The sequence below is a fragment of the Staurois parvus genome, unplaced genomic scaffold, assembly GCF_062004578.1.
Source record: "Staurois parvus isolate SC_StPar_1 unplaced genomic scaffold, SC_StPar_1.0 ptg000172l, whole genome shotgun sequence".
Classification (NCBI taxonomy): domain Eukaryota; kingdom Metazoa; phylum Chordata; class Amphibia; order Anura; family Ranidae; genus Staurois; species Staurois parvus.
In genome coordinates this window covers 2,488,459-2,507,500 of record NW_028317968.1, presented here as the reverse complement: position 1 = coordinate 2,507,500, position 19,042 = coordinate 2,488,459, and the positions used below count along the sequence as shown (strand labels likewise).

The 19,042-nt window shown below is 43.2% G+C and overlaps 1 protein-coding gene and 1 long non-coding RNA gene across 2 annotated transcripts in view; one reads left to right on the top strand and one right to left on the bottom strand.

Moving 5' to 3' along the window:
• The window catches only part of YWHAG (tyrosine 3-monooxygenase/tryptophan 5-monooxygenase activation protein gamma), a 50,211-nt gene extending 39,403 nt beyond the window's left edge, over nt 1-10,808 (bottom strand). The window contains exon 1 of the mRNA XM_089676581.1: nt 10,513-10,808. Within this exon, the coding sequence (XP_089532707.1) occupies nt 10,513-10,599 (87 nt within the window). The 5' untranslated portion in view covers nt 10,600-10,808. The remainder of the gene's footprint in view (nt 1-10,512) is intronic.
• LOC149462588 (uncharacterized) overlaps nt 10,078-19,042 on the top strand; it is a 106,496-nt gene continuing 97,531 nt past the window's right edge. The window contains exon 1 of the long non-coding RNA XR_016312622.1: nt 10,078-11,341. This is a non-coding gene — a long non-coding RNA (uncharacterized LOC149462588). The remainder of the gene's footprint in view (nt 11,342-19,042) is intronic.

The window sequence follows — 19,042 nt, the reverse complement described above, 5'->3', positions numbered from 1 at the left end:
CATAGTAAAACACACCCAGCACAGTTAACCCTTTGATTGCCCCAGATGTTAACCCCTTCCGGCCCAGCACCATTATGCTGAAATTTGATTTAATTTTTTACTGGATATGATTAATAGCAAAAAAGTCAAAAATATTTTCTCAAAATTGTCTTTATAGTGGAAAAAAAAAAAAAAAAACCACAGGTGATCAAATACCACCGAAAGAAAGTTCAATTAGTGTGTGGGGGGGGGGGGGGGGGGGAACGACATTTAATTTGGGAGCAGCGTTGCATGACCACACAATTGTCAAAGTAATGCAGCGCCATAGAACAAAAAATGGCCTGGACAGGAAAGGGGGGAGGGGGATAAATCTTCTGGAGGACAAGTGGTTAAAGAATAAAATCACCTTTGTCAAGGAAAGAAAAAAAATTATATTTATATTTATTTATATTAGGAGCCTGCAAAGCACTGCACCCGTGATCAGCAGATCACAGAGGCAATGCAGGAAGCTGTCTGCTCGTACATTGTACAGGTAAGCAGTTACACAATGACATGAACAATGAACTATCAGAGCACAACAGCACCCTGGTAGTTCATTGAGAGCTATAAGCAGACAGCCATAAAGTCAGTCTGTCAGTACTTGTATTTTTACCATTCACAGAGCTGGATGCAGAATTGCATGCAGTCGAGTTTTTTTCTTAAATAGTAGCAGTGATTTTGGGGAGAAGATCCCTTGCTCCCGTCACAAGGAGGCAGCGGATCTGACTGTAGCTGCATGAGTGGGAACTTGTAACATGTTCCCAAAGATAACCTTATCCCTTTAATGCTACTCTACACTATATATATTGTCCGCTCGTGAGAGGCATTTTTATCAAGCACTTTAACTTCTTAGCATTGAACAGCTTGAAGTCTTTTTTTTTTAAATTTGAAAGGAAAAAAAGTACATGATAAAGCTTATGCTCTCACAAAAAAAAAAAAAAATGGGGGGGGGGGGGGAATAGCATAAGAGCCATAACTTGCCCCCCAGTGATGTGCAGTTTATTGCCCTACTAGCAGAAATCCTTCCTCTAGTGATGCCAAAGCCTCCACAAAGCAGTGAACTTTCATCATGCCTGTCATACTTCTCGATTCACATAACTCCATGTATTTTCACAAAAGCAAAGCATTCTATGAATGGAGAGATGAATTACAGGTTTGCCATCCTCCATTCACAGAACTCTGCATTAGCTCTAATTTACAAAACTTGTATTTTTGCAATTAACTCATGCAGTGAATATTTTAAAATAACCAGCATCCAGCAGAACATAGAATACACTTTATTAGAAGTTATGTCCCTACTGCTGTATACGGAAAAAGGTTTAATAATCTTTAGATCTAAGGATATGAAAGCTGTTCTACCTTGCAAACAAATCGGAACTGGAAAACCAAAAAAGCTACTAGTGGTGCACCGAAATGGAAATTTGGGTGCCAAAACTGAAAATTAAAAATGCACTTGGTCGAAAACGGAAACGCGCAGTTTTTAAAAATGTATATTTTTGGGAAAAAAAATAGATTAAAAAAATTATATACCCCAATTGTTTTGTAAAATATGTAAGAGGATGTTACGGTGAGTAAACAGATACCCAACATGTCATGCTTTAAAATTGCGCACGCTCGTGGAATGGCGTGAAACTGAGGTACTTAATCTCCATGGGTGATGCTTCAAAAATTTCTACAGGTTAGCAGTGTAAAGTTACAGAGGAGGTCTAGTGTGAGAATTATTGCTCTTGCTCCGACGTTCGTGGCGATACCTCACGTGTGGCTTGAACACCATTTACATATGTGGGCATAGCCTATGTATGCGTTCACCACTATGTACGAGCACGGAGAGACAGGGCCACTTTAAACTTTTTTTTTTTTTTTTTTTAAAAACAAAAGGTTTTTTTTAGCACTGTTCCTTTTAAAAAAATTGTAATCACTTATTCTTATCACAAGAAATGCATGCAACCCTTGTGATAGAATTAGTGACAGGTCCTCTTTATGGAGAGATATGGGGTCAATAAGACCCCACATCTCTCCTCTGCAATGTAAAGCCTCCTCCAAGGGCATAGAGATGTGTGGCAGCCAGCTTTCCTTCACTCATCTCTATGCCCAACGCCGGGATCAATGGTTTCTCAGGGAAGACAACTACCGAGCGGGAGCCGGCGGACAGCTTTGAGGGGTGGGGTTTTTTCGGCACCTGTAACTGTGCTTTTTTCCCCATTTCAGCCAACAGCTGAAAGGGATGTTTTCGGCCAAACCGTTTCAGCCACCGGAATTTCGGTGCATCCCTAAAAGCTACACATTATTGTATAATTAGCACTGTTATGAAGGGTTTGCAAGAACCTTATTTAACATTCAGTATTTGCACAGCCTTGCTTGCATGATTCCTCATTCAATATCAGTTGCAGAAAGAATCAGGGATTACTTAAGAAACATTCATGAAAGGACTACATGTGATAGGGGCAGTCATTGCTTAAGGCCTCACACACTGGCTTATAAAAAAAAAAAAAAAGAAAAAAAAAAAAAAAAAAACACAAAACATTCTGCCAGTTTTGGCAGGGCAAAAAAAAAAATAAAGCCTCCAATTTTACAATATGTATGTGCATATGCATGAATGTGAATGCGCATATAGCATTTGAGCGCAAATGCATCCTACAGGCCAGAGTAAATTTATTCTGCCCATTGGAACACAGCAAGTAATGTGTTTATACAGTATTCAAAGCGCTTACCTTTTGCCTCATTTTGTTATGTTTAACCTTTATTCCAAATTGGATTAAATTCATTTTTTCCTCAACATTCTACAAACAAGACCTCATAATGACAACGTGAAAGAAGTTAGTTATGAAATCTTTGCAACTTATTAAAAATAAAAAAAACAAAACATGTACGCAAGTATGTATTTACAGCCTTTACCATGACACGCACATTTGAGCTATGGTGCGTCCTGTTTCCACTGATCATCCTTGAGATGTTTTTACAACTTAGAGTCCACCTGTGGGAAATTCAGTTGACTGGACAGGATTAGGAAAGGCATACACCTGTCTATATAAGGTCCTACAGTTAACAGTGCATGTCAGAGCAAAACCAAGCCATGAAGTCCAAGGAATTGTCTGTAGACCTCCAAGACAGGATTGTATCAAGGCACAGATCTGGGGAGCAGCATGGAAGGTCCCAATGATCACAGTGGCCTCCATCTGTAAATGGAAGACATTTGGAGCAACCAGGAATCTTCCTAGAGTGGGCTGCCCAGCCAAAATGCTCCAGCATTTCTCTGTGGAGAGAGGAGAACCTTCCAGAAGAACAACCATCTCTTCAGCACGCCACCAATCAGGCATGTATGGTAGAGTGGCCAGATGGAAGCCACTCCTCAGTAAAAGGCAAATGGCAGCCCACCTGGAGTTTGACAAAAGGCACCTAATGGACTCTCAGACCACGAGAAACAAAACTCTCTGGTCTGATGAAACAAAGATTGAACTCTTTGGCCTGAATGCAAAGCGTCATGTCTGGAGGAAACCAGGCACTGCTCACCACCTGGCCAATACCACCCTACATGTTGGGGATGTTTTTCAGCAGCGGGAACTGGTAGACTAGTCAGGATGGAAGGAAGATGAATGCAGCAATGTACAGAGACATCCTTGATGAAAACCTGTTCCAGAGCTCTCTGGATCTTAGACTAAGGCGACGGTTCATCTTTCAACAGGACAACGACCCTAAGCACACAGCCCACAAAGGAGTGGCTACAGACCAACTCTGAATGTCCTGGAGTGGCCCAGCCAGAGCCCAGACTTGAACCCGATTGAACATCTCTGGAGAGAACTGAAAATGGCTGTGCATCTAAGCTCCCCATCCAACCTGATGGAGCTTGAGAGGTACTGCAAAGAAGAATGGGAGAAATTGCCCACAAATAGGTGTGCCAAGCTTGTAGCATCATACTCAAAACAACTTGAGACTGTAATTGGTGCTAAAGGTGCTTTAACAAAAGTATTGAGCAAAGGCTGTGAATACTTATGTACATTTTTTTTTCCTTTTTAATAAATTGCAAAAGATTTAAAAACGAACTTCTTTCGCATTGTCATTATGGGGTATTGTTTTTAGAATGTTGAGGAAAAAATTGAATTGAATCCATTTTGGAATAAGGCTGTAACATAACAAAATGTGGCAAAAGTGGAGCGCTGTGAATGCTTTCTGGATGCACTGTACATTTTTTCTGCTCAAAAGTTCCTCTCAGAACACAACTTTGGTGCGTTTTTTGCCTGCAAATGCTCTTCAAATACTCCTGTAAATGCTCTCCTCCCCTTCTTGTCCTGTCCTGGAAGAGAAGTGCATGTCATTTGAGTCCTCGATGACAGCTTTTCTAGCCATCAAAGCCGAGAAAAAATGTAATGCAGTGCAATGCATTACATTCAATGGAGCACATGGGAGACATGCAGGGTCTTTTAGACCCTGGGTATCTCAAAGAGAACCTGTTACCCAAAAAAAATCATTGCATAGGGGACATTTTGTCCGTTATGTGATGGAAAAAAAAAAATTACTAAAAGTTACACCCAAAACATAACCCTGCCCCCTTAAAAAATAAATAAATAAAAATCTGTGTTTTAGGCCCTCCCCACCCCAACACACATGTTGAAACACATCAATGCACCTATGTGTGAAAACATTGCGATACACATTACATATCGCTGCGTACACCAGAATGAGGGCAATAATTCTAGTACCAGACCTACTCCATAACACTAAACGGATGACCTAGAGGGGGCTTTAAAAGTGTCGCCCACAGCAAATATAGGGTACCAAAGTTTGTTGCCATTTCACAAGTGCATGCAAATTTAATTTTGACACGTTGTGATCTTATTTACCCGGTATAACCTCATCTTTCATATTTTACCAAATTGGGTAATTTACTGTCTTTTGCCCTAAAATTAACTTAAGTGTGTTTTGTACTGAAAATTTTGCAGTAATAGCGTGTGCCAAAATATTTGAACTACCACTATTTTATTCTCTAGGATGTCTGCTTTCAGAAAATCTATATGTAATCTTCAGGCTTAAAGTGATTTTTTTTCTATACGTGTGCAAAAAAAAAAAAGATGCAAAAAAGGCTTTTACAGCGAAAAGGATAAAGGGTAAGTTTGCCTTTGAGAACACTGTACATGTTCCATCCACTTTTGGATGAACATGTTTCCATTACAGCAGCAGCACTGCTATCCAAGCCCTGTGTGACAGCTGCATGGTGAGAAGTTCCTTGCACCTGGCTGTCACTTATTGAAAAAGTACATGTACTGGCATCCTTTGCGGCTGTCTGCTTGTAGTAGTCAATGAACTGCCACGGCACTGTTCCACACTCTGGTAGTTCATCGATTCTTCCCATCAAAGTGAAATTGCTTGCCTATATGAGGTCCGGACAGACAGATTACACTGACAGTCTGCAGAGGTCCTACATTACACCCATGATCTGCTGATCGCTGGTGCAATGACTTCCCCAAAAAAAAAAAAAAAAAAAAAAAAAAAAAAAAATTCAAATGTACTTTAATCTGCAAAAAAAAAAAAAAAAAGTGCATTTTTCTTTTCTGGAAGACGCGAGTCTGCTGGGCGTTAAGAGCCTGACACTCCCCTTTCTTGACAAGTACCCAATCGGTGCTTATCACACTGCAAGATCTCTCCCCTCCCTGCTAGTCCCCAGGTATGGTGCTGGAGACAGACTGGAAGACTACTCACGTAGCAGATAAACAGCACATTGTTAAAAATATTAAAAGTTTAGGTCGCTATAAAGCCCCTTTCGTTTTTGAAAGCCCCAGACATTCTTAATAGCACCTCAGAATTAAATACGGCTTTGGTTGAAATTTTTTTTTTTTTTTTTTTTTTTTTAAATCAGGACAAGCAGATTGTCACGAAGGACAAGTGGATTGGGACCCCAATTTAGTCCCTGGACAAGTCTGCAGGGTGTGTAGAACATCTCAAACATTGACTATTTTCAACTCTTATGCTGTTAAATTAGTAGATAGGAAAGTAGATTAGATTATATCTGCTGGTTTCAAACTGTTTTTTATTTTACATCTTTAGTTACTTTGTTTCCATGCCTACGCAAATGATGCCATACATCCCAGGAGTCTTCATAATGGGAGGAGGGGTTTTCTTAGCTAAGCACACCCTCCTGCATGCCTGACCTAAGGCAAGATGGATTCCAACATAATTGCTACATGAATCACCTGCTTTTACTCAAGATGGTCTCAGTCAGAAATGCTAGGTGGTACTTTTCTAACTGATTTCTCAGAAAAATAAAGCATGGAAACATGGATGGGCAAGTTTGCTTTGGATATCAAAAATTAAACCGTGTTTGTGGTGCTCAAATACAGCGTTCCTCCTCATTGAAACCCCCCCCCCATTTGGGAGGGTGATCTTCATAGTTTGTGTGAGTGCCTATATTTGTCATCAGTGCCACCCATTTACTTTCAGGCTATTGAGCATACTCCGGGGCAGGGCTATGCCATAAATAACTTTCTACAGGCAGAGTGGAGGTAGTGAAGTGGTGATATTCTATGGCAGATGTTAACATATCCTGAGCAAACTCACCTTTGGGAACATGTAACATGTTGCACCTGTATTTAGGGTGCAACATGTAACCTGTTCCCAAAGCTGCAGCTGCCACCTGATAGCCCCCTTCCCCCTGTAGCAGCACATCCCATACAGGCAAGCAGATATACTACAGATCTGCAGGAGACCTGCATGGCACCAGCGAACTGCTGGTGCAATCCTTTACAGGCTCCTGCAACCAAAAATATATGCACTTTTTTTAACTTGCAAAAAAAAAAAGTGCACTTGTTACTTTTGTTCAAAGATGAACTTATTTAAGCCATAATATGCTATGGCTCACTAATCCAGTCATGGTATCACAATTAACAGACACCATTTGACAGTCATGGCACAAGAGCACACAAACTGGAAAGCCCTTCAAAGTCTAATTTGAGAGGGAAATAAAAAAAACCACAAGGGGTGACTAAAGTTGGTGGTCCACTTAAAATGAATATTTCAGCCTTCTGGTAGATGTTGTGGCATTAAGGCAGACCTGTACTGTCAAAGTCACTCCCTCCATCTACCACAAGGTAAAGCTTGGAACAATAAACACCCAGGCCAAAGCACTATTATGTGACCGCAAGGGCAAGCCTAGCCCAATATGAATTCCAAGTTTTATAATGTATATTTATAGAGGCTTTCTAGAAAACATTTTGCAAACCATGCAAGAAGAGCTGGTAAGGCAAGAGTAAGCAACCCATCACACCTACTAGCAAGCACTTTTTTCCTATTTTGAATAAAACGATGTTACTTTTAATTACCGGACATAATGAGATTTCTGCTTGTGAATTACAAAGTCTGCTCTCAACCAGCAGAAACTTAAACTACCACTCTATCAACATATCCTAACCTACTCTAAGTTGTTAGGAAAACGGCAAAAAAAAAAAAAAAGTATAAACAGGTAAAAACGGGAAGGGTAAAACTAAGGGAGACGGCACCAGATCCAAAAGGCACAAACATCTCACTAAAGTCCAAGTAAATGAGGTGCTACTCTGCATAACTACCTATAACTAAGACATCACTTTTGGCCTAAGCCTTTAAATATTCTCTTCAAACAGACATACATGTACAAAGATACAAGAAGAAAAAAAAACCCTGCAAACTCACTTCACTTAGAAAAGTATAGTTAGTGGTGGGTAAAGTCAGGTGCCCTGGCTCAGCTCACACTAAACCTGAATAGGGAAGAAATTCTGGTTACCTGGTAAATTACATGTTTGTTGAACAGTTTTGTATACAGGCTTACACTGCCTTGTTGTTTGAGTTAAAAAGTTATTTGTTTAGATCAGAGCTGTTCTTTAATCTGTGTCCACCTATGAATGTCACATGACACACAAGTGCTGCATTTCACACTTTGCATGATCAGAAAGCTTTCCTGATCTTCCAAAGAGTGCAAATCTCTAGCTAGAGGCAGCACCTACTTGTGCTGTACAATCAACAAGCTAAATGAAAGGTAGATAACTAATTTTCAAAAACATTTGTTAGATCTAAAGAGGATTCTATAATTGTAGTGTGTGTGATGAGCTTTGTGCAGTGAAGCTACAACCACTGGAAAACACATGCATCTTGTGTCCTTTGTGCAAGAGCAGTGTAACATTTTGCAGAACACTGACCTGTGAACAAAAGGATATTGATCTATTCGGCATGGAACAAAAACAAATCAGAGTATAGGCTATGCAGATACAAGTAGAAAGATTCTGGGACACAGTTTTGCATTTGATTATAAAGGACAGGACGTAAAACGAACACCTGTATAACATCTGTACTGTGAAACCCATGCTCACCTTACATTAGTTAATTTACTAAAACTGGAGAGTGCAAAAGAGTGGTTAGGCTGTGCATGGTAGCCAATCAGCTTCTACCTTCAGCTTGTTCAATTAAGCTTTGACAATAAAACCTGGAGGCTGATTGCTTTCTATGCAGAGCTGCACCAGATTTTGCACTCTCCTGTTTTAGTAAACCTACATTAGTGGGGAAGATTTACTACAACTGGTGCACTCAGAATCATGTGCAGCTGCACATGGTAGCCAGTCAGCTTTTAACTTCAGCTTGCTGAACAAAGCTTTGGCAATAAAACATGGAAGCCGACTGGCTTCCATGCAGAGTTGCACCAGATTTTGCACTCTCCATTATTAGTACATAACCTCCATTGAGTCATTTACCTTACAGGTCTCAAAGATTTGAGAAAAAAAAAATATATAAAACAAACCCCCCAGGAATCAAACAGACCAGATCTAACCATTTCAAATCACCCAATATTAATTTGTTATACCCTCTTAATGCACGCAATGCCTTGCCGTAACGCATCTTCAATCTGCCAAGTTAAAATGTATTTCATCACTGCACTAGCTTGGATAACTGCCATACATGCTGTCTGGTACCAACCACCTGGGTGCAATGCAGATTCCGTCTCCAAATGACATCGCTGGTTGCTATGGAAATAGGTGAGGTAACACTTTCCAGCTGAACTGTGTGAGGGCAGAGAAGGACATAGTTTTGCATACAAGTCATCTGTGTAGACAACTTTCTGCATATAAAACTCGCTGTCATCCAGCAGTTTCCTTTTTTGTACATTTTATTACTTCCAATCGATTTAAAAAAAAAAAAAAATCTTCCATCGATAATCCTCAGCAAATAAAAGGAATGTAAAAGAATATATTTCTCTGACAAAAGAGCATCAGTTTAGATGGGAGTATAGGGACTTGTACTGTGATTTCTGCATGTATTCACACACTTCTGCATGTATTCACACACATCATCCTCATTTGTGCTTTAAATATTTAAGTGCCTGCCAATAGACTGCATAAAATGTACACACTGTTGCCACGAGTGCATTACCTATGAGATGTATCAAAATGTAGACACTGTTGATATCAGTGCATTACCGATGAGATGTAACAAAATGCAGACACTGTTGATATCAGTGCATTACCTATGAGATGTAACAAAATGTAGACACTGTTGCCACAAGTGCATTACCTATGAGATGTAACAAAATGTAGACACTGTTGATATCAGTGCATTACCGATGAGATGTAACAAAATGTAGACACTGTTGCCACGAGTGCATTACCTATGAGATGTATCAAAATGTAGACACTGTTGATATCAGTGCATTACCAATGAGATGTAACAAAATGTAGACACTGTTGATATCAGTGCATTACCTATGAGATGTAAAAATGTAGACACTGTTGATATCAGTGCATTACCTATGAGATGTAACAAAAAGAGGCCAAGGCACAGTACAAAGGCTGATTATGTCTCATCCTACATCCAACCATCCTGTGGAAATGTGGAGCAGAGCAGGGAAAATAAAGGCTGAACATGCACCTGCAAGCAAGTTTCCCCAGCCATCCATTTAAACAATTGCCTCTTTTCTGATTCCCCTCCCTCCTCCAGACAGTCCAGCCTCTTCTCTGCAATATGACAAATGCAGAATCTTCTGGAAGGGCTGGTACTGCCTCCCACCATTGCTTTGTCTGGGGGGGGGGGGGTAGAAAAGATGAGATTGCTGCTATTTCTTCCCCTTTCTGAATGGAAGGGACAGAGGAGAGGATGATGAGGGTTAGATATTGGCTGGCTCTTTAAAGGTACTGGGGTGTGATCAGTGCCAGCAGCTGGGCTAGCAGGATATTCCTGGGACAGATAGACATGCTGAGTGGGATTGAAGCCTAGGGATGAGGATGGCAGTGACAGTTCAGCCACAGGAGCCTCCTACACCTAGTGCCATTATCAGGCATGGAGCAGACATATCTGCAGTGTACATCTGACCCCCGCAGCACTCAACTCACACCTCCCCCCACCCATGAGGCCACACACACCGGGGAGAACGGCGCCCTCCTCCCCATAGTATGATGTCCGCACCGGCAGCCAGAGGCGGGAGACGTGTCCCCTGTACAGGGCGCAGTGTGAGGAGACAGACGCAGTGCCCACCCTCCCACTTACCGCCTTCATAGCGGCGGCCATGTCATCGTATCTCTCGGCTTGTTCGGCCAGTCGGGCTTTCTGCACCAGCTGCTCGCGGTCCACCATCTTGTAGCTCGGGCGGGTGAGTGATTCGGAGTGTGAGGAGAAGGTGTCAGCGGCGGGGAGAGAGAGCTACGCCCTGTTGTGTGCTGAGCGCTGCCTGTCTATCCCTGTGTCAGTCAGTGAGCTGCTCCTGCGGCTGAATAACGGTCTCTGCTCTCGCCGGTGACTCCCTGCTGTCTGCGCGTGCCTCCTGGGACCGCCCACCTTGCTCGCGCCTCCTATCGTGTGTGGAACCGCCCGGTGGCGTCATCTCTTCCCCTCCTTCCTCCGCCGCCGGTGCTATCTCCCGCCCTTTCCACCCTCTCTGCGCTGACGTCAGCAGCCGTAAAAGGGCAGTCGGCGGCTCCTGGCCTTGTGAGAGGCGCACACGGGTTGTTGGGCGGCGGCTGAGTTGCTGATGGCTGCGCCCTATTGCAGTGTGGGAGTGGTAGTCTTTCCAGACCTGCGGCGTCAGCGTCTGTAGAGGGAAACGCCTTGCTGGAAAGACTACAAGTCCCTGCGAAGGAGGGCTCTGCGCTCTGTCCTCATCATGTAGCACCACGTTACCTCATATGGAGGAGTGTGCGTGGAGCGGGCTCTATACTATCAGGGCACGATGATTAGACAACGCCTGCTCTGAGTACTACACTCCTGCACCCTAGGGGTTAATGATGAAGTTGGATTTTTACACCATATTACATGTAATGGTGTATATCACCTCCACATGGTAACGGTCATCCCTGCAGTGTCTCCTCACGAGGGACAGGTACTACCCTCAGCAGCCGGCGTTCAGCGCTACAAGGCACTATGCATACGCGCTTTTTAACCACTTGCCCTCCAGAGGATTTAGCCTTTAGTGTCTTCCTGACCAGGCCATTTTTTGTATTACTTTGGCAATTGCGCGGTCATGCAACGCTGCACCCAAATGAAATTTACGTCCTTTTTTTCCTCACAAATTGAGCTTTCTTTCAGTGATATTTGATGGCCTGTGCAGTTTTTCTTTTTTTTTCTTCGTGCTATAAAAAAAAAACAATTTGGAGGAAAAAAACAATATTTTTGACTTTGTTATTAACCACTAGCCTACAGGGCACTTATACCCCCTTCCTGCCCAGGACAATTTCCAGCTTTCAGCACTGTCACTTTTTGAATGACAATTGCGCGGTCATATGACGTCCTCCCACTCTAACCGCTCTTGCGCACCCCCACAGCGCGGCGATCGGTGCTGCGCTGTGTCCCTGGGACACAGTGGATCACCGATCAATGGAAAGAGCCGATGACGTTGGCTCTGTCATGTGATCAGCTGTGTCCAATCTCAGCTGATCACATGTAATTAAGGAAATGCCGGTTATTGGCATTCCTTTCCGCATGAGCTGTCACACTGACAGCTTGAGAGGAGAGCCAGTAATAGGCATTACTCAGACGGGACATGTACACTGATCATCAGGGCACTGATGATCAGTCTAGCCCCATCAGTGCCACCTGCCAGTGCCACATCAATGCCACATATCAGTGCCTACCAGTGCACATCAATGCCACATATCAGTGCCCATCTGAGCTGCCTTTTAGTGCCAGTCAGTGCTGTGGCAAACATGCTCATCCTTGTTGGAGCGGAGTCCCCCTTCAACTCCCTTTTTCGTGTTCTATCTGTTTATCTGAGGCATTTCTCAAATCACTCCTCACATCCCCCCTGCATTCCTGTGAGGCAAACGTTATCTTCTGGCAGATGGTGTGGGGGTCAACCAGGTTAAGACATCCTGCGTCCAGCAGTCATAAAGGTTGTAAAGTGTATTTCCTCCCCCATCTTAATCAAGATAAGAAAACTGCACATTCCTCAGGTGAACTGTATGTTTCATATCATGGGGGATGAGTTGTAGTTAGTATAGAGTTCCCCAATGACTACTCCCAAAACGTGTAGTCAGAGCCCCCCTCCCTTCCCCTGAGGGACCTTTTTTAAGAGAGTAAGTGAGTTAGACTCACACACACAGGGATCTCCCAGCAACATCGTAACAAGGGGAGATCAAAGAACCTTTCTGCTCTGCATCTTGAATTTGCTAAAACCAGGCAAGGCAAGTAACTTACCCTGTAATTTCCTCGCTATTCTATGTTTGCTGTGTCTTTATATACATATATATATATTCTTGTGACATCTTTGTAACTATTTATTTTGCATCTGTTTGACCGTTAGAAATAAATCTTTCTTTCTGAAAGTGTTAAACTGTTTCTAAGCGCTTACTTGCAATTCACGAATCCCTGCCTTTGAAGAGACGCTACTGTGGTTATATTTCTGTATAGTAGGTCCGCGGGCCGTGCTATATAGATCAATATTTCAATCATTATAGTGTATATTTGATAACGGGAGTTTCCCAGTCTCCGACAAAAGTGGTGGTGGCAGTAGAGGGTTAGTTGCGTAACTAATCCGACCCAGTAACAAGGGCATTCAGGCTGCAGGCACCGATTGTAGTCCATTAGCTGGGCAATCGCTGTGTAGGGTGCAGCTGGGTGAGACCTTGTTACGCGCGTCACCCCATGGTTTTTGGATCGGCCGGCCCTTCGGTCACGAGTTTGGTGAGAAGGTCTGGGGTCTGATGCCGTGGGCGTGACGTATTACTGTTAGTCGCGGCTGTGCGATTGTCGCCTGTTGGTGGCGGCGGCCGCGGGTCGTGACAAGTGCCACCTAACAGTGCTGGTCAGTGCTGCCTATCAGTGCCATTTATGAGTGCTGCCTTTCAGTGCCCATCAGTGATGCCTGTCAATGCCCATCAGTGCCACCTACCAGTGCTTCCTCATCAGTGCCCATCACTGCAGCCACATTAGCGCACATCAGTGAAGGAGAAAAATCACTTATTTACAAAATTTTATAACAGAAACGCTACAATTTCTGGGGAAATTGTGTGAAGTGTTCTTGCCTCCACCAGTAGTCTACAACTCACCCCCTACTTTTGTCACTCTGCTGCCTGCTCACTCTACAGCAAGGGCAGAAAAGAGCAGTTAAAAACAAACTGCTCCAGCTTGCTCACTTCACTGGCGGTTGCCATCTTCAAACAGTTGTAGTTTAAAAATTATAAATCCTACACCGAAGAGTTTTATATTGTGAGAATCACAAGACCCAGACCTACATTTTGATGCATAGTATGTCTGTGAAATATTAAAAATGAAGGCACAGTTGCAGTTTAGAAATTGCCCTTCAAATTTGAGGTGGCTAGAGTGGAGTTTCAATGAATGTCAATGGGCGGCGTGCGTTGCAAACAAATGGTCATATTGTGAAAACTATCAGGACTATGGCTTAGCCGTGGACATTTTTAGTGGCAGCAGGGATAGCTGAACGTTTTGATATAAGATTTGTGTAGGTGGGCTTGAAAATGAGGGAGTGATGGCAGTTTAGAAATCATGTTCTGATTTTTCAGCTCCCACTCTAGCTTTTGTCAGCTCACACTCTAGTTTTGAACATTCTGCCATTCATTCCTATGGGACCAATTTCACCACAAAAATGCCAATATTTTGTGAACCATTCGGCGAAACGTTCCACAAAGTAATAGCACACCAATCAGGAACAATCCGCACGTTTTGGTATATTACTGTCTATGTAGTGTAAAAACTGTGGGAGGAGTTAGGGTGGTAAATTTGGCTATCATAAGAATATATATGTGAGATAACAGTAAGTGGTCTTGCCATGCAAGAACACTTAACTAAGAAAAAACTTTTTTTTTTCAAAAAGTTCAGTTGTTTTCGGTTTGTTTAGCAAAAAATAAAAAACCCAGAGGTGATTAAATACCACCAAAAGAAAGCTCTATCTGTCTTAAAAAAATGATAAAAATGTAATATGAGTGCAATGTTGCATGACCGCGCAATTGTCATTCAAAGTGTGACAGCGCTGAAAGCTGAAAATTGGCCTGGGCAGGAAGGAGGTATAAGTGCCCTGTAGGCAAGTGGTTAAAAACAAAAGGGGGCTTTATAGCGACTTAAACGTTTAATATTTTTATCATTGTGCTGTTTATCTCCTCCTCCTCCCTGCCTGTCTTCAGCACCGCACCTGGGGACTAGCAGGGAGGAGAGAGACCTTGCAGTGTAATGAGCACTGATTGGCTTCCTTGTCAGGAAAGGGGGGGGAGTCAAGGCTTATACTTTATCCCTTTCGCTGCCAGAGCCATTTTTGCGTTTTTGCTGCCAGAGCTGTTTTTTGCACATGGTTAAAAAATTATTTTAGGCCTGAAGATTACATTAAACCCCCTAACATGATATATTTTATGAAAGCAGAGACCCCATAGAATAAAAGTGGTAGTTCCAATTTTTTATGCCGCATTACATTACCTCAAAATTTCAGTAACATATAAAAGATGAGGTTGCATCGAGTAAATAGATATCCAACTTGTCAAACCTTAAGTTTGTGCGCCCTCGTGAAATGGCAACGAACTTCAGTACCCTATATTTTCTATAGGTCGACACTTTTAAAGCTCATCAGTCTTCAGCATTCCCCCTTACATCAGAGTCTGCAGAGCCCCTTAAATCAGGGTTCCACTTTACATTCCAGAGTCCACAGAGATCCCCCTTACAGTGTAAGTGGAGATTCTGCAGACTGATGTAAGGGGGGCTATGCGGACTCTGATGTAAGGGGCATTCTGCGTTCTCTGATTTAAGGAGGGCTCTGCAGCCTCTGGTGTAAGGAGGGCTGTGCAGACTCTGATGTAAGGAGGCTCTACAGATTCTGCTGTAAGGGGCGCTCTGCGGACTATGATGTAAGGGGTGCTCTGAGGACTCTGATGTAGGGGGGTTTTGCAGAATCTGATGTAAAGGGCGGTCTGCAGACTCTGTTGTAAAGGGGCTCTGCGGACCCTGTTGTAAGGGGCACTGTACACACTCTGTTTTGAGGGGTGCTGTGCGGACTCTGATGTAAGGAGTGCTCTGAGGACTGTGATGTAAGAGGGGCTCTGTGAACTCTGATGTAAGGGGCCTCTGTTGTAAGGGGTGCTGTGTGGGCTCTGATGTAAGAGGGGTTCTGCGGACTCCGTAGTAAGGGGCGCTCGGCAGACTCTGATGTAAGGGGTGCTTTACAGACTGATGTAGGGGGCACCCTGCAGATTCTGATGTAAGGGATGCTCTGCAAACTCTAATGTAAGGAGTGCTCTGTGGACTCTAATGCAAGGGGTGCTTTGCGGACTCTGATGTAAGGGGTGCTTTGCGGACTCTGATGTAAGGGGCACTCTGTGGATTCTGATGTAAGGGGGGCTTTACAGACTAATGTAGGGGGCACCCTGCAGATTCTGATGTAAGGAGTGCTCTGTGGACTCTAATGCAAGGAGTGCTCTGTGGACTCTGATGCAAGGGGTGCTCTGTGGACTGTGATGTAAGGGGGGCTCTGCAGACTGATGTAAGAGGGGCTCTGAGGACTCTGATGTAAGAGGGCTCTGTGGACTCTGTTGTAATGGGGACTCTGCAGACTCTGATGTAAGGGGTGCTCTGAGGACTGTGATGTAAGGGGGCTCTGCAGACTCTGATTTAAGGGGTGCTGTGTGGGCTCTGATGCAAGAGGGGCTCTGCAGACTCTGATGTAAGAGGCACTCTGTGGACTCTGATGTAAGGGGTCCTCTGCAGTCTCTGATGTAAGGGAAGCTCTGCAGACTCTGATGTACGGGGGGCTCTGTAGACTCTGATGTAAGGAGTGTTCTGCAAACTCTAATGTAAGGAGATCTCAGTAGTTTCTAATGCAAGGGGCGCTGCGAACTCCTTTGTAAGGGAGGCTCTGAGGACTCTGTTGTAAGGGGGCTCTGCGAAGTCTGTTGTAAGGGGTGCTCTGTGGACTCTGTTGTAAGGAGGGCTCTGCGGACTCTGATGTAAATGGCAATTTGTGGACTTTGATATAAGGGGTGCTCTGCAGACTCTGATGTAAGGGGCGCTTTGCAGTCTCTGGTGTAAGGGGGGCTCTGTGGACTCTGATGTAAGGGAACACTCTGCGAACTCTAATGTAAGGAGCACTCTGTAGTTTCTGATGCAAGGGGTGCTCTGCAGACTCTGATGTAAGGGGGGCTCTGTGATCTCTGATGAAAGGGAGACTCTTAGGACTCTGATGTAAGGGGGCTTGGCGGACTCTGATGTAAGGGCCGCTTTGCGGTCTCTGATGGTAGGTGACTCTGTGGACTCTTGATTTAAGGGGGGCTCTGCAGACTCTGATGTAAGGGGCGCTCTGTAGACTCTGATGTAAGGGTGCTCTGCAGACTCTGTTGTAGGGGGAGGTTCTGCGGACTCTGTTGTAAGAGGCGCTGTGTGGACTCTGATGTAAGGGGGGGCTCGGCAGACTTTGATGTAAGCGGCGTTCTGGGGACTCCTTTCAGAATCAACATTTTCTATGGGAGACTATACTACAAAATACTCTGACAAATTGCGGGCCATTGATTGTAAACAAAATTTGTTACTTTGCACACACAAAAAAATACGTTTCCTTACAAATTCATTCAAGACCATGTTGCAAAAATGAATACACCCCAATGAAAGTCTTATGCAGACCATAGACGGTTCGTTTATCGGCCAGAATAATCGGCCGATTTTCGCACTGTTAGTGGGGCTATAGCATCGGCCGATTTTCGAGGTTCCTCCTCATTTCTTTTATCAGTCATGCTGCAAAATTTGCGAAAAACGTCCAATTTTCGCGATTATTGGTGGCAACAGAACGACCGATGTTTCGTTTTTCGGTCAAAAAATTGGCCATTAAACGAACCGTCTATGGCCTGCATTAGGAGCAAAGCTAAATTTTAGACAACAAAATCCTAATTAACAAGAATTCAACTACAGGTGAGTCTAATTATTCATTAAACAGGTGTCTAGCAGACAGTTGATTATAAAGGGCATTACTTAACCACTTACCATCCGCCCTATAGCAGAAATACTGCGAAAGGGCAGCATGGTTGTGCAAAATCACGTGTATACAGTGGGGATCGAAAGTTTGGGCACCCCAGCTAAAAATTTGTATTAATGTGCATAAAGAAGCCAAGGAAAGATGGAAAAATCTCCAAAAGGCATCAAATTACAGATTAGACATTCTTATAATATGTCAACAAGTTAGATTTTATTTCCATCATTTACACTTTCAAAATAACAGAAAACAAAAAAATGGCGTCTGCAAAAGTTTGGGCACCCTGCAAAATTTATAGCATGCACTGCCCCCTTTGCAAAGCTGAGACCTGCCAGTGTCATGGATTGTTCTCAATCATCGTCTGGGAAGACCAGGTGATGTCAATCTCAAAGGTTTTAAATGCCCATACTCATCTGACCTTGCCCCAACAATCAGCACCATGGGTTCTTCTAAGCAGTTGTCTAGAAAACTGAAACTGAAAATAGTTGACGCTCACAAAGCTGGAGAAGGCTATAAGAAGATAGCAAAGCGTTTTCAGATGTCAATATCCTCTGTTCGGAATGTAATTAAGAAATGGCAGTCATCAGGAACAGTGGAAGTTAAAGCAAGATCTGGAAGACCAAGAAAAATATCAGACAGAACAGCTCGCAGGATTGTGAGAAAAACAATTCAAAACCCACGTTTGACTGCACGATCCCTCCAGAAAGATCTGGCAGACACTGGAGTTGTGGTACACTATTCCACTATAAAGAGATACTTGTACAAATATGGTCTTCATGGAAGAGTCATCAGAAGAAAACCTCTTCTACGTCCTCACCACAAAAATCATCGTTTGAACTTTGCAAATGAACATATAGACAAGCCTGATGCATTTTGGAAACAAGTTCTGTGGACCGATGAGGTTAAAATTGAACTTTTTGGCCGGAATGAGCAAAGGTACGTTTGGAGAAGAAGGGGCACAGAATTTAATGAAAAGAACCTCTGTCCAACTGTTAAGCATGGGGTTGGATCAATCATGCTTTGGGGTTGTGTTGCAGCCAGTGGCACAGGGAACATCTCACGAGTAGAAGGAAAAATGGATTCAATAAAATTTCACCAAATTTTGGATGGTAACTGTGAAAAAGCTGAAGTTAAAGAGAGGATGGCTTCTATAAATGGATAATGATCCTAAACACACCTCGAAATCCACGGGGGATTACATCAAGAGGCGTAAACTGAAGGTTTTGCCATGGCCTTCACAATCTCCTGACCTCAACATAATTGAAAATCTATGGATAGACCTTAAAAGAGCAGTGCGTGACAGACAGCCCAGAAATCTCAAAGAACTGGAAGACTTTTGTAAGGAAGAATGGGCAAAGATACCTCAAACAAGAATTGAAAGACTCTTGGCTGGCTACAAAAAGCGTTTACAAGCTGTGATACTTGCCAAAGGGGGCAGTACAAGATATTAACTCTGCAGGGTGCCCAAACTTTTGCAGACGCCATTTTTTTGTTTTCTGTTATTTTGAAAGTGTAAATGATGGAAATAAAATCTAACTTTTGGTGACATATTATAAGAATGTCTAATCTGTAATTTGATGCCTTTTGGAGATTTTTCCATCTTTCCTTGGCTTCTTTATGCAC